This window comes from Carlito syrichta, unplaced genomic scaffold (genome assembly GCF_000164805.1).
Source record: "Carlito syrichta isolate Samal-C Ts95f unplaced genomic scaffold, Tarsius_syrichta-2.0.1 Scaffold303979, whole genome shotgun sequence".
NCBI classification, from domain to species: domain Eukaryota; kingdom Metazoa; phylum Chordata; class Mammalia; order Primates; family Tarsiidae; genus Carlito; species Carlito syrichta.
Window position 1 is genome coordinate 795,109 of NW_007248075.1, and position 15,853 is coordinate 810,961.

A 15,853-nucleotide genomic window follows, 5' to 3' on the forward strand; every position below is an offset into this window, starting at 1 on the left:
AGCCGGGCGTGGTAGCGCATGCCTGTAATTCCGGCTACTTGGAAGGCTGAGGCAGAAGGATCGCCGGAGCCCAGCAGGTCAAAGCTGCGGTGGTCGGGAGTGGCCACTGCACTCCAGTCTGGGTGACAGAGTGAGACTCCAACTAAAAAAAAAAATCAAATGTCGCAGCATCTGCTGGTTTGGTGGTGACGGGTGGTTGGACAAAGAGCAACATGAGAAACCTTGGAGGTGATGTCAGAAAGAAAAACAAATAGCGAGTAGGGGTCTTACTTTGTATCGGTTCTTGGGGAGCACACAGTGTCATGAGTTCGGATGCTGGTGCCACGGTGGTGTCTGTAAAACAGACACAGGGACCAGGAGTAGGCCCCGAGGGCTGCCGGTGGCGCCAGGGCCAGCCCATACCCACACGGCCCCTCAGGTGGCACAAGCTTCTGATGGGCTGGTGCACGCACCCAGCAGGCAGGGCTTGGGGCCAAGCCAAGGATGCTTGCTCTCCTGAAAGCGGAGGAAGAACTCCCAGCAGAGCTCCCCACATGCCTCGGATGTCAGAAGCAAGCGGGGATCTTGTTAATTGACAGGTTCTGGTGGCAGGCCTGGCCTTGGGCGTTTGTCACCAGCCTCGGCGGGGGGGTGTCACCGGCCCCAGCACTGCCAGGGTGAAGACCCCGCTCCAAAGAGCAAATGGGCCATGCTGGGAGTAGCAAGACTCAGGAGGAACTTCTGGGCCCACCTCGTCCTTGGCCCCAGGAAGGAGGAGGAGGAGGAATGCTCCTCGGACAGGCTTGGCCCGCAGGCCGGGCTCCCACTGAGCTTGGGAGCACTGCCCCCACCACAGCAGGACAAGGCTGGATACCCCGAGGGTGCTCTCACTGTGACCTGGGAGGGAAGGTGATGCCACATGTCCAGGGTGAGGGTCCGCAGCCACACGATGGTCCTTCAAATCCTGCTTGGCCACCTCCATCCTGTGGTGGCGAGCAAGTCACCTCCCTTCTCTCAGCCTTGATTTTCCCATCTGTAAATGGGGATAATATAAAATGGCTGGGAGGATGAAATGAGACCATTCCTGAAAAACTGCAGGACCTGGAAAGTCCTGCATAGCAGTGATGTGATGGAAACACACCACCCACCTCCCATCCATTAGTGTGGGCTGATTCCCTGGGGACTTGGCCCCATGCTGGGTCCATCGGACAACACAGAAAAGTCAAATGGTTAATACCCAGTGCCAGGGGGTGTACCATTTATTCCTCTTGAGAAATATTTATTCGTCGCCAGGCTGGGTGCAATGGCTTAGGCCTGTAATCCCAGCCCTTTGAGAGGCCGAGGCAGGAGGATCGCTTCAGTCAAGGAGTTCGAGACCAGTCTGGGCAACATAGCGAGACCTCATCTCTATTAAAAAAAAAAAATCAAAAAATTAGTGGGGCATAGTGGCACACTCCTTTAGTCCCAAGCTACTCAGGAGACTGAGGTGGAAAGACTGCTTGAGCCCAGAAGGTCCGGGCTGTGTTGAGCCGTGTTCATGCCACTGTACTCTAGCCGGGGCAACAGAGTGAGACCCTGACTAAAACAACAACAACAACAAAATGGAGAGAAATCGGCAGTTTGTGATCAGAAGTCTTTATTATTGTCATGGTCGTTATTATTACAGCTGATATTTACTGGGAGCTTACTGTATGCCAGGGACCATGCTAAGTACTCTGAACATATGAAGGGGACCCCAAAACCCCAGAATTTATTTATTAAAAATTGTGCATTTATTCTTACATGTTTAAACTTCAGTCACCTTCAAAGTATTCTCCGTTTGATGCAGTATGCCTATCGAGATGCTTTTTCCACTGCTCAAAACAGTTTCTGAACTCGTCAGTTTTGATGCCTTTTGGTGCTTCTGCTGTTTTTTGTTTCACCTATTTCACACTGGCAAAGCGTTTCCCTTTGAGGATATTTTTCATTCGAGGAGGCACAAAAAAGTTGCTTGGGGTGAGATCAGGTGAATAGGGGAATGGAACATGGGGGTTAGGAGGTCATGTGTTTTTTGGTCAAAACCTACTGAACACGCAGCACGGCACAGACAAGTGTGCTCATTAATCACCCGTCATGAAATGGGCAAACACGTTAAAAGAATTTCCAAAAAAAAATTTTTTTTGGCCAGGCACCGTGGCTCAAGCCTGTAATCCCAGCACTTTGGGAGGCCGAGATGAAAGGATTGCCTGAGCCCATGTGTTTCAGACCAGCCTGGGCAACATGGTGAGACCTCGTTTTTTACTATAAAAATAAAAAAATTAGCCAGGTGTGGTAGTATACACCTATAGTTCCAGCTACTTGGAAGGCTGAGGCAGAAGGATGTCTGGAGCCCAGCAGGTCGACGCTGGGGTGGCCGTGAGCGTGCATGCCAGTACACTCCAGCCTGGGTGACAGAGACTCTAACTCAAAAAAAAAAAAAAAAAATTTACTGAAGCTGAATGCAGCCTCTCACAACAACACTAGCTGGCATACTGATGCTGATGAGTTCCTAGAACGCTTACCTGGTGGAAGAAGCCTGTACTAGAAGGGACCCGCCCTCCAAAAGATAATTCTGAGGTTTTTTGGGTTCCCCTTCTATTAATTCTTGTCCTCCTGTGAGGACTCTATAAGATAGGCATTGTTGTCCCCATAGAACAGACGAGTAAACTGAAGTATAGAAGAGCTAAATGACTTTCCCCTTGTCTCCTAGTCAACAAGTGGTAGGGGTGAGACTTGAACTTGAACAGCCTGACTCCAGAGGGGTAGCTCTTTTAACCTCTAGGGTACACACAGAAGATCTCCAAAGGCTTGTCCCCAGGTAGAAAGTAGATTAACTGGTAGAATTGGAAGCAACTAATCGGGAGGAGGTAGCTGTCATCCAAGAATGAATTCAACTTTTAGCTCCAGAAGAGTCAGACAGAGTGGGGAGGTCTTCCTGGAAGAGGAGACTTTGGATCGTGTCAAGAGGCAAGAGACATTTTATGGCAATGCCTGGGATCAGCAGCTGCTACGATGGGAACCCCTCCTTCTTCTTGATCTTTGAGTAGCCCGGTCAGTTCCCCAGGCACTGACTCGCCTGGTAGCCGGGGAAATGACTCCCACTCTAACCTGGAGGTGGGCAGGACACACATAACATATAGCCTCTGCGCCTCCCAGAACCCGGAGGATTCCTGGATTCCTACAGGGTGACTCACGTGTGGCACTGACACCCCAGGCAGCAGTCCCACCAATGACGACAGACCTAAGGAGCTCAGCATCTCTGCTTCCGGAGGACAACACTTAGGTCTTCTCTCTCCCTCTCCCAGGGTCCCCAGTAAGACTGAGCCCCGACGGCCCACCGCAATCATCTGTCCTGGCCGCCTTCCCCCCCATCACCCCATCTCCCAGTGCATCCCAGGATGTCTTCTCAGATAAGCCACGTGCATTCGAATCCCTGTCTCATCTTCTGCTGCTGGCCCTACGACACTCGGACATGTCATCAGTCCTCGACGGGGGCCTGGCATCCGTTGTGGGGACATTTTTGCCTCCCTTTCAATAAAGCGGGGAAAATAGAAATATGAGTTCATCTCCAGAGTCCAGACCCTAGCTACTGGGCAGCCCGGTCTTCTAGACGCATGTGGTCCCTCTGCTTCATGGAGGGCGCCTTGAAGGTCTCTCTCCGCCACCCTCGATGGCCGTTTCCACTGTCTCTGCAGAGATCCAGGCTTGTTTTTATTGTAAGTGACTTCAGATCCTTTCTGGAAGTAGGTGAGGGGATAAATAAATAACAGCAGCCATAACACATTCTCTGCAAGCTCTTAGTTCCGAGTCGAGCATGTTTAAAAAGAGCTTTTTTTAGACAGGTGGCCGCTGCCACGACAAGAAAGTTCCTGTCATCTTTACCAGACCGGCGTCCCTGTCAGATGCCTTTGGAATCAGTGGGCAGAGAGGACTGAAAAAGGCAGCCAGCCGCCCACCTGCAGGGCTTGGGAAGAGTAGTTCCTTTTCTTCCCTAATTAGGGTAGATTAGGGGAAAATGGTCAGGTCCTCAGAGCCAGCAGGAATGGATGGAGGAGGCAGAAACATGTGCCCGCCACCCTCCACCCCGGCCAGGACAGGGCATTCACCTGCTTGCTCCAGAGCCGGTGTCCTCTGGAAGGTTCCCAACCAGTGGCCTCAGCCTCCGGAAACATGGGGGAGGGTAGGTTGCACATGGCCCAGTGGGAAGCAAGAGAGACTCTATTTATAGATGAGCTTCCAGCATAGAATCAGGAGTACACCAGAGGGAACTTTCTCACTCTGGGGATATTTTCTCTGCTTCCTTGGGCTGAACCCGAGTGATTATGTCATTCGGGCTTCATGGCCTTGTAGGTTCAGGTTCAATGTGTACCTGTGCTGCTTAGGAGTTGTGTGACTTTTGGGAAGTCACATCGTCCTTTGGGCCTCAGCTTTTCCATCTGTGGAATGGGAATTTTAGTAGCGCCCACCTTGCGCCTGGACGTGTCAATGAGAAAAATACCCCCGAGTGCTTTGTACCGTTTCTTGTGTCCTGTTGTGAATGGCTTGTCATTTTTTTGCTGTATGGTGTGTGGCCTGTGTGTCACCACATGAGACTCGGTGGGACGGATGCTGTCTTCTGAGGGGCTCGTGACTGTGGACCATGAAAATTCAAGGAGCCCTTCACCTACTCCGAAAATGATCACAAACAGGATTTTTAAACCACTGAAAGGCTTCTCAGGAGTCGAGCTTTAGGAAAGGAAGGGCTGCTGTGAGCAGAGGCCTCCATGGTGGACTTGGCTTTTCTTTCTAGAAAACTAACATGTGTGATCCGCCGGAGAATAAGAACCTAAAACCCGGGAGGCCGTAGAGACCCTCCCTCCTGCCCCCTTCCCTCTGCCTCCTGCTTGGGCTATGCCAGGCTTTAAGGCAATGCCCACTTTTCTACCCAGAACTACAGGGTGGCTGCCTTCTTCTCACCTGCGGGAGGCATCCAGTTCTGAGGAGAATGTGACCTGTGTGTTGGGAGTCTGCTCTTCCTACGGGCAAGCATATGTCAGCTGGTACACTCTGGAAGCCATCTTGTCCTAGTGCCTACTTACATGTTTGTTGACCACAGAGAGACATTGGCCTGGCACATCACATTCTCTTCATGGCGGTGCTGCACGTCTTGTAGCCACCTTGAGGAAGCATCCAGACTTTCAGTCAGGAGGGAGATCACAAATGCAACCACAGGCTTTAGGCAACAGGAAGTTCCAACCCGGAAGCAGAACACATAAGAAGCCTAGAGCAAAAGGGGTGCTGGGCGCCATGTGGGGGGAACCTGGATGCCATGGCCCGACAGCCTGGGTGACTCCTGCACCCTCTGGGCCTCAACTTTCCTCGGGGACCTTTCCCAGTGACTGCACTCCTCTGGGCCTCAACTTTCTCATCAGCCAAACGGGACCATAACCATGCCTACCTCATGGGGGTGTTGTGAATAGAAAAGCGAGTTCATGATTGTAACTCACGGTGGCAGGAAGTTCTAACCCGGAAGTAGAATACATGAGGAGCCTAGAGCAAAAGAGGTGCCGTGGTGCCATGTGGGGGAACCTGGACGCCATGGCCCGACGGCCAAGGTGACTCCTGCATCCTCCATTGACCCTGGGGAACCTTGCCCAAATGACTGCACTTCTTTGGGCCTCAACTTTCTCATCAGCCAAATGGGACCATAACCATGCCTACCTCATGGGGGTGTCGTGAGTAGGAAAGCGAGTTCATGATGGTAAAAGGAACCCACCTCCCAGGATGGGCGCCGGGAGGAGGGTCCGCCTCTGTGGACGTGCCCGGCGATCCCACAGAAACTTTAGCTCTGCGTTTGTTATGAAAATCTTCATTTCCTTCTTAGTCAAAAAACAAAAACAAAAACAAAAAACCCAGCAAGAAGCCTCGAATCAGCTACTGCCAGGCCCAGGAGCTGCCACAAATGAGATTTTAAAGCCATCGATGCTTCCCACCTCCATGGATGGGTCTTGTTCTGGAAGCCATGCCATCAGCAAGGCAGTGCATCCCAGCAGAGAGCCAAAGCAGCGAAAGGAAGGAACCATGTGCCTGGCAAAAATGGCCGTTGGATTGGATTTCCCAGCGGGGTTGGGCCTTGCTGCAGCTGAAGATGGCCCTGAGGGCTGTGGGCCTGTCCCCTGCAAGGGCCACACGGCATGCTGGGCGGGACTGCACCTTCGCCCCGAGAAGGGCCTTCCACGGAAGCCCAACCACACTGTCAGCCAGAGGGACCAGGGACCCTTGGCTTCCCGCTCTGGTCCGGCCTTGTTCTTTGTCAGCCTGTCTCGCCTCCCAGCCGGGGCCTTCCCCACCGCCCTATCCCCCGCTTTCTCCCTCCCCCCTCCACGGCCTCCTCTCTGCCCATCCAGAGAAGCTTCTGGAAATCCGCTTTCCACGCAGCCGCCCTCCTCACCGGGCCGGGGCTCTCCGTGTGCCGGCTTGGAGGATAATAGATGCGCCATTCATTTGGAGCCTCGTGCCTATGAATCCAGCAAGCAGTGTCATAAAACACCGGGTTATTTGGTGTTTTATTAACTGCCTCTTCCCTTCCGCTTGCATAATAGTGAGTGAGATTTACATGCCGTTAAGGCGGTGGTGCATTATTTTTAATAGAAGGTGTGACAGGCTCCTCTCAGCCCCAGCGCGTGACAGAGTCGCCTCCTCCGATGCTGATAAAGATTTCCTTCACACTTGCTGGGCCGGGGCAATGTCTTTTTTTCCAGATGGATACTCTATTGTGAAATGATTTCCCTCCCACCCCCGTCAGCTTGCTTCTCCGTCCTTCTCTTCCGGGTCATCTTCCCACGAACCAGATAAACTGCCTATTAAATTTAATTACAGCCCGCATGGCCAGACATCTTGATCCTGTATTCCCCCGAGGGTACCGTATTCCACCGAGGCCCTTGAGGAAGGAGTCCAATAAGTCTGGGGGATGCCCACCTACTCTCCGCCAAGGGCTGTGGGGGGAGGCCACCACTGTTTGTGGGATGCTTCGGTGACATCTCGTGCGGACTCTGCTTTCTGGCCTTCCTTGCTGGCATTAAAAGCAAGAGCTCGTTTTGTGGACTCCTGTGGACTGATTGGAGCTCAGGCGGGGAGCTAAAGATATCAGTTTGAGATGCTGAGTAACTCCCCTGCTGAGCGATTTGTCAGAAGGCCACAGGCCGGCCCGGGCAGCCTTCCCTGCCGTCAGATGTTAAATTTCTAACAGCTCATCATTTTATCTGTAAATACTTTTATATGTGTTCTAACCGATAGAAGCTTCTGCAGACAAAAGTAAAGCAGAAATGGCATTATTGATGTCCTAAAATAAAGTTAGTGGCTGAGTGTGGGGGCTCGTGCCTGTAATCCCAGCACTTTGAGAGGCCGAGGTGGGAGGATGGCTTGAGTCTAGAAGTTCAAGACCAGCCTGGGCAACATAGTGAGAACTCGTCTCTGCAAAAAAAAAAAAAAATTTTTTTTAATTAGCCGGGTGTGGTGGCACTTGCTTGTCGTCTCAGCTACTCAGGCAACTGAGGCAGGAGGATCACTTGAGCCCAGGAGTCAGAGGCTGTGGTGAGCAGTGATTATGCCACTGCATCCCAGCCTGGGCAACAGAGTGAGATTCTGACTCAAAAAAAATTTAAAAAAATGAACATTTCTAACACCTTAATATCTCAAATTTCTAGTTTTTTCATCCACGTCACAATCTCTTTGTGGCTTATTGTTTGAATCAGAGTTCAGATAAAGTCTACACCTTACAGTTAGTTGGTTGTAGACTCCTAAATACCTTTTTGAAATCAAGTGTGTTGGAGTCTAATTTACATAAAATAATTTTTATCATTTTAAAATGTATAGTTTGGTGAGTGTGACAAAAATAGGCAGTCAGTTAACGGTCAAGACATAGAATGTTTCCATCACCCCAGTGAGGTCCCTCATATACCATATCTCCTCAAGTCAGTCCCCTCCCCCATATCAGCCCCCAAGAACCACTGAGCTGTTTTGTTTTGTTTTTTTGAGTGGGAGTCTCACACTGTCGCCCAGGCTGGAGTGCACACTCACAGCCATTACCACCTTGACCTGCTGGGCTCAGGTGATCCTTCCGCCTCTGCCTTCCAAGTAGCTGGAACTACAGGCAGGCGCCACCATGCCCAGCTAACTTTTTGATTTATTGTGGAGATGAGATCTCGTCAAGTTGCCCAGGCGGGTCTTGAACCAGTGGGCTTAGGCAGTCCTCTCACCTTGGCCTCCCAAAGTGCTGGGATGATAGGTGTGAGCCACTACGCCCAGCCTTGAGCTGTTTCTTAATCACTCTGGATTTCCCTCTTCCAGAATGTCACATAGATGGAGTCGTTCTGCGTGTGGGCTTCTATGTCTGCCGCTTCTCATTCAGCATGATGCTTTTGAGGTTTCTCTGTGCTGTGGCTCCCTTCTTCCCTCCTTGGCCATGCTCTCTAGCGCCGGGGTCCGCCACCCCACAGCCGCAGACTGATAGCAGTCCGTGGTCTGTTGTTAGGAACCGGGCTGCGCAGAGGGAGGTGAGTGGCGACGGCCCAGCAAGCCAAGCTTCGTCTGTATGTACAGCCACTCCCCCTCGCTGGCATTCCCGCCTGAGCTCCGCCTCTTGTCAGATCAGCATTGGCATTAGATCCTCATAGGAGTGTGAACCCTATTGTAAACTGCACATATGAGGAATCCAGGTTGCATGCTGTTAAAGAGAATCTAATGCCTGGTGATCCTCCCCTCATCCCTCCCCTGGCCCATGGAAAAATTATTTTCCACGAAACTGGTCCCTGATGCCAAAAAGGCTGGGGGCCACTGCTCAAGTGTTCTCCTTGACTAGTGGAAGTCGCAGTTCATTGAGTAAGCTTTGGGACGGAGTCATTTTTAATCTGTAGGTTTCTCTCCATTTCTTTTCCCCCCCTTGCAGTGAACTTTATTTTTTGTTTGAGTCAGGATCTCGATCTGTCTCCCAGGCTGGAGTACAGTGGCATGATCGTGGCTCACCACAGCTTCAACCTTCTGGGCTCAGGTGATCTTTCCACCTCACCCTCCTGAGCAACTGGAACTACAGACATGTGCTGCCACACGCAGCTATTTAAAAAAAATTTTTTATAGAGACTTGGTCTTGCTATGTTGCCCTGGCTGGTCTTGAACTCCTGGCCTCAAGCAATCCTCCCGCCTCGGCCTCCTCAAAGTGTTGGAATGACAGGTGTGAGCCACCGTACCCAGCCTGTGAACTTGTTGAAGAAACCAGTTTACTGGTTTTCCAGGATTTCTGGCATCATGGATATGGACAGTTGCATCCCCGTGGTGTAGTCTACCATGTTCTTGGATTTCCTGCAGTTAGAGCCACAGACTCAACCTGATTCAGGTTTGATTTTTGGCCAGACTGTTGCATAGGTAGTGGTGTGTTTTTCGATGAAGACACCGACATGACAGGTTGGCTGTCTTTAAAATATTTGCCACTACTGATGGCCAATGTCTAGAGCCATGACTTTGTTGCGGTTATATAGGGTGAATACACTTTCTATCTTCATTTGGTAGCTGTATAATGGCATACAGAGGATTTCCTGTCATCTGTTACTTGATCATCCAGTAGTACAAGCACAAGATGTTGAGCATTAAAACAAAAAAGAGAGAGAGAATCCAGGCTAAAAACACAGCCACCCCACCCATACACTCCTTGCTCAAGGCCAAAGGGTTGGTCCATTAATGGAAAACATACTAGGGGCTTCCCAGAACCTAACCCTAATGGCATTTTCTCTCCCTTGTAGAATTCCAGTGCTGACCATCGAGTCCGACTGGACCTGGGCCTCTGGGACAAATTCAGTGAACTGGCCACCAAGTGCATTATCAAGATCGTGGAATTTGCTAAACGTCTGCCAGGCTTCACCGGCCTGACCATCGCAGACCAGATCACCCTGCTGAAGGCCGCCTGCCTGGACATCCTGGTATGTGCCATCTGAGCTCTCGGGGCTGTGGCTATGGAGGGGCCAAGGGAGAGAGAGAGAGGGCGGGATGGAAGGAGAGAAGGGGACTGGGAGGCTTTGAAGATCTCCAGAGGAGACTTGGACTTCCGCCATCTCCTCTCCTCTCCTCCCTGCTGAATCTCTGTTTGATTCCCAAAAGACACCCTGGACTTGGAGAGAACCTTCCTACCCTCTACCCAGTACAGGAACGTCCTCTCTGTGACCCTGGGAGAGGGGCCAGCCAGGCCTGGTCACACACCTGCAGTGATTGCTGCCTCCCCGGGCAATCTTTGCCAATGCAGTCCAGGCCCAATCATTAGAAAGTTCTTCCGAGCCGGGCTCGGTGGCTCAGCCTGTAATCCCGCGCCTTTGGGAGGCTGAGGTGAGTGGATTGCCTGAGCCCGCGGGTTCGAGACCCGCCTGGGCAGCAAGACCTCATCTCTACCATAAATCAAAAAAATGAGATGGGCGTGGTAGTGCGCGCCTGTAGTTCCGGCTACTCGGAAGGCTGAGGTGGAAGGATCGCCAGAGTCCAGCAGGTCAAGGTTGCAGCGGCCACTGCACTCCAGTCTGGGCGACAGAGTGAGACTCCAACTCAAAAAAAACCCCCCAAAAAAGAAAGTTCTTCCGGCTGGTGAGGGACCATCCTCCTCCCCGCTGCTCACACTCGCCCTCTCCCCCATCACAGGACACTTGCCCCTTCCACGGGACAGCCCTGGAGGTGTTTGAAAGACCATCAGGGTGCTTCAGGTGGAACTGGCTGGAGGTGGCCAATGCTGCCCTGGCCACACCCCACCCCATCCAATTTTGCACCACTGCTGCAGGCTGTGGCCTTGGGCAGACCCCTTTCTGCTTGTCTTAGTCCATCCGGGATGCTGTAACAGAGACCTGGTGGCTTAAGCAACAACATTTGTCTCTCCCAGGTCTGGAGGCTAGATGTCTGAGATCAGGGAGCCAGCATGGGTGGGCTCTTGGTGAGGGCTCTCCCTTTGGGCCACAGACAGCCACCTTCTTGCTGTATCCTCACTAGGTAGAAAAGGGGAGTCGTGAGTTCTTTCCTCCTCGTGACGGCTTTAATCCCATCATGGGTGCTCTACCCTCATGACCTCAGCTAAACCCAGTCACTTCCTAAGGACCCCACCTCCTAACACCATCACATTGGGATTTGTATGGAAAACATATGAATTTAAGGGGGGAACCAAATTTCCAGTCATCGCATCTCTGTGGGCCTCAGTTTCACCACCCGAACAAAGGGAATCTTGGATCCCCTTGGCCTCCGGCTCTCTTCATACTGCTGCTTCCAGAACCTTAGAAGGCCACCTTCACACCTTGTCCTCTGCAGGACTCTGCTGGCTGGATATCCACCCCCTCTTTCCCTGGTAGGGGCTTCAGGCTGGGTGTGTTTCCTGGGACAGGATGCAATTCCCATTAGAAGGGTGAGATATGTCCTGCCTGGGCACATGCATGCGTAAGGAGGAGGTGGGTGGGGAGACTGGCCCCAGGGAGGCATCAGAAAATAGGAAATGTTCCAGCCTGGGCAACATAGCAAGACCGCGTCTCTAAAAAAAGTTTTTAAAAATTAGCCAGGCTTGATGGTGCATGCCTGTAGTCACAGCTACTCAGGAGACTGAGGCGTAAGGATCGTTTGAGCCCAGGAGATCATGTGGTGAACTGTGACCGTGCCACTGCACTACACCCTGGGTGACAGAGTGAGATCCTGACTCAAAAAGAAAGAAAGAAAGGAAGAAGACGGGGGAAGTAAAATGAGCTTTGGAAGTGCTTTAAATCCATGGGGTTTTCTTGTTATTATGTCCTTCATAGCTTTCGGTAAAATTATTCTGCAAACAAGTCCAGTTACTCTAATCAACACCTCCCCGCCCCCCAGAGTGCCACTTAGGAGAGAGGACCCTGGATGGGGTGGCTTTGCAGGAAGCGTGGGTGTCGACGTGTCCCTGTTTGCTGAGGAAGAGTGGCCGTGGGTATCCAAGAGCCCTACGGGGCCAGGGTTGCTGAGAGCCTGTCTGGTGTTCTACTTCTTATCAAGTCAGAGTCTGGGGCGACCCCAGGAACATTCAGGAAAACGGTGCCTTAGAGCAGCATTCGTCTGGAAAGTGTGCCCACCTCGGCTCAGCATTGCCTCCCACGCCTCAGGGAGGGGGTGGAGATCCAGCCCATTTTCTAGAAAAGGCTGCTGGGTGCTGGGTGTGTCACCCAGTCAGGTGAGTGCTGGAGCCAGAACTGGAAACCCGAGCCTTACCAGTCCAGCCTCCTCAGAGGATATAAGAAAGGACAAGACACATACACGGGCGCCCCCGGGGGGTGGCAGAGGTGAGAGGCGTGGCTGCTGGGAATGAACCCACAAATCACCACAGAGTAAGGCAGGTGACTTGGGCAAGTCCATAACAGTGTTAGTGATGAGGTTAGAATAATTCATGACGGGCCAGGCACGGTGGCTCAGCCTGTCATCCCAGCACTTTAGGAGGCCAAGGAGAGGATAGCCTTAGCCTGGGGGCTCGAGACCAGCCCGGGCAACTTGGTGAGACCTACAATAAATCACAAAAATGAGCTGGGCATGTTGGTGTGCGTCTGTCGTTCCAGCTACTTGGAAGGCTGAGGCGGAAGGATCGCCGGAGCCCAGCAGGTCGAGGCTGCGGTGGCCGGGAGCGGCCACTGCACTCCAGTCTGGGTGACAGAGTGAGACTCCAAGTCAAAAAAAAAAGATCCCTTTCTGACCCCCTGCAGCTGTCTTTCCCGAACCCCACAGCTCTCCTCTGGCTTGGTGGAGCCAGGTGTTGGCCGTTAGCCCCTCGGTGGTGTCCGGTAGAACAGGAATCAACTTCTGTGATCTGGTTTAAGTTATGTAATGTCTTCAAGCCTCAGTTTACCTCTGTATACAGTAGAAATAGAAATCAATAAGGCATTAAATAAGGAATTGCTCCAGTGGGGTTAGGGATCGTAGTGACTAAGCACCTGGCATACTCGGGGCTTGGCCGATGGTGACAGCAAGCCCAAGGCTGGGTGCATGCGGGCAGCTTCGGCCCTCTGGCAGGAGGCGGGAAGGCTTCACCCGCTCCCTCCAGGTCCCATGGGGGTTGGGCATGACAGGCAGAGGAGGAAAAGGCCTGAGAGGGAAGGGTGGAGAACCCCAGTCACCTGAGACGAAGCAGAAGGAATTCTTACTTGGCTCTAGACAAAAGCTCGTTTCCAAGACTTTGTAGCAAAAGTGATTAGTCACGAGATCCTGAAACACGACTGCAAAGAGCATGTTTTGGACAAGGGTATCATTCAAAGAATCTTCTTATCTAAGCCATTATTAAATCATTAAGTCGTTAGAGTGGGCCAGAGAAACAGGCGGACGGATGGATGGGCAGACACAGGCTGCGGTTATTCTCAACCCCCAGCAGTTGAGGCTGTTTCCTGGGTCACCAGTGACTGTGTGCCATCCATTCGGAGGCAGGCGTCTCGTGTTGTACGTGGTCTCCCAACAGGACAGGGCCATTTGCCTTGCACTGTCTCAGAAGGACGTGGGCAGTGTGGACACGCAGTCGAAACTCTAGGAAAGTGTTGATTGACAACCACCGATCGTGGGACAGGAGCCACTCTGGACGCAAGTGGCAGGGATGGAAAGCCTCACCTGTTCTGCCCATGGTCCCTGCCACACCACCCTCCAGGGGGACTTCCCGTCCCAACCTCCGCTTGGTGGAAACCTTCGGTTGGGGCCTACAGCCAGGCTTTCCATGCGAGGCTGGGCTGAGAAGATTCTGAGACCCAGCTTTGAGCCTCACGACTTCTCCCAGGGGCCAAGGAGCCAAAGCGCCTCTGTTAGGATGGACGAACTCTTTAACACCATCGCGGGGAGACCTTTGAGTTTCTTTCCTCGCCCCAAGCTTGGTCTTCCTCACCGAATCCTAGGCCTGTGTCAGGGCAACCTGGGGACCCCGAGAGCGGCCCCTCACCTGAGCTCTGCATCCGTGTTTCCTCCTTGTTTAATCTCCTTTACCTTCTTCGTTCCTTCTCTCCGGCTCCCTCGTTCCTGCCTCCTCTGCGTGCGGCTGGGATCAAGGCTGCGGAACTTCAAGTGCAAATCAGGGGAACAAGCCTTGAGGAGGCTGGGGGGCTCTGGTTTCCCTCCCTCCCTCTCTTCTTCCTTCTCTTTCTCCCTCCTCCCTTCCTCCCGAGAAGGAAGTATCACCCGAGCCCAGGAGGTCAAGGCTGGCCGTGAGCTATGACCATGCCACCACACTCTAGCCTGGGACAGAGCAAGGCCCCGTCTCTCCAAAAAAGAAAAAGAAAGAAAGAAAAGACAGAGCCAGCATTTCATCGAGTTTTCTGAAGAGCTGACATGTGGGTTGAGCTCTGAGTAGGAGTCGGCCACGTGAAGATGCGGGAGAAGCATCCAAGGCCGAGGGGCGAGCAGGTGTGAAGGCTGTGTGCCCGCAGCGAAAGCGAGTTGTCATGTCGTCTGAGCTCCGTGAAGACCAGCGAGACCAAGTTCACGGGCAAGGGGGAGGTGGAGTCACTGGTGTGGGTGAGGAGGGAGAGGCTGCAGAAAGAGGTTTGGGATTTGTTCTAAGGATGGCGAGGCGCCATGGAGGAGTTTCCCAAGGGCTGTGTGGCCTCTTCTGCACGGTGCACTCCCACTGTTGTGGGATGGCCATGCCGGATCCGAGCAGATCGGAGGAGAGGCCGTGGCAACGTGGCAGCTTGGGGGTCACATCCCTGGCTCTGCCTCCCAGGTCGCACGCTCAGAAGCCTGGGAAGACTCGGTGGTCTTGGCGGAAGGCAGGAAGAGGCATCTCTTGCCCCGAGGAGGATGACTTTGACCCTCAACAGGACCTCTGTGCTGTCCTGCCTCTGAGGCGAGTCAGCCCCGCCTGGGCTATTTTTACCCACCTCAGGGGGCCTGCATGCGCGGCTTTCCAGAGAAATGCTCTCCTTGCAAATTAAGAGTGTTTATCCTGGAGAAGAACTTGGTGATTGCCACTGGCATTTGACCTCAGCGTGACAAGATGAAATGACTTGGTTTCTCTCCAGAGGAAGGACCAGCCAGGAGCTGTGAGGAGGGCCCCGCACTGAGCCCGTGCTTTTCCGGGCTGGGCAGGGGTGCAGGTTGGAAGCTTCTTGGATCATGGAAGACAGAGTCGTCTTCCATCTCAGACTGGTGCCTCCTCTCTGGTTGTTCTGGCGGACTTTCTCGGGAGAAAGGTAACAGAACATAGTCTAAATGCTTCACCAGGATCCAAACACATCCACCTGGACAACAGGGGGAGACCCCATTTCTGCAAAATAAAAAGTAAACAAACTAGCCAGGCATGGCGGCGTACACCTGTAGTCCCAGCTACTCAGGAGGCGGAGACGGGAGGATTGCTTGAGCCCAGGAGGTCGAGGTTGTGGTGAGCCATGAGCGTGCCACTGTACTCCAACCTGGGCGACAGAGTGAAATCCCGACTCAAAAAAAAAAGAAAAGAAAAAGATTTTCCACTTTCTAAGGAGGGAAACTCCTTAAAATAGAAGAGCTCGAGTCAATTGTGTGCTGCAGTTTGTGGATTTTTAGGTGTGTTGTTGACAACTTGCAGAGGCCTAGATGGTCTTATGTTCCTTTCCAACAAGCCCCTGGGCCCTTCTTTTTTGCCGGGGACAGATATTGTGTGTTCACTCACACCTTGGCAACACGCTGATACTGCAGACTGACTCAGCAGCTGTTTGATTCCGGGCTAGAAACACATCCGGGTGTCTTGAGCCCATCCGTGTTGTATGTGCTGACCTTGACCCTGAGCAGTCATCCCCCTCCCACCCCAGGCAGCTTCCTAATGTTTCTCCAGGTGAGGGAAGGGCCCCCAGGTTGGGGCCTGGAGACCTGTGTTCTAGACCCTGGCTCTGTTGCTGTG

General features: G+C 52.7%; 1 protein-coding gene across 5 annotated transcripts in view; it reads left to right on the plus strand.

Moving 5' to 3' along the window:
• Positions 1–15,853, plus strand: part of RARB (retinoic acid receptor beta) — a 434,621-nt gene that overhangs the window by 410,067 nt on the left and 8,701 nt on the right. For all 5 annotated transcript variants that reach the window (XM_008059241.2, XM_008059242.2, XM_021712978.1 and 2 more), the window contains one exon: positions 9,771–9,947. In XM_008059241.2, the coding sequence (XP_008057432.1) occupies positions 9,771–9,947 (177 nt within the window). The remainder of the gene's footprint in view (positions 1–9,770; positions 9,948–15,853) is intronic.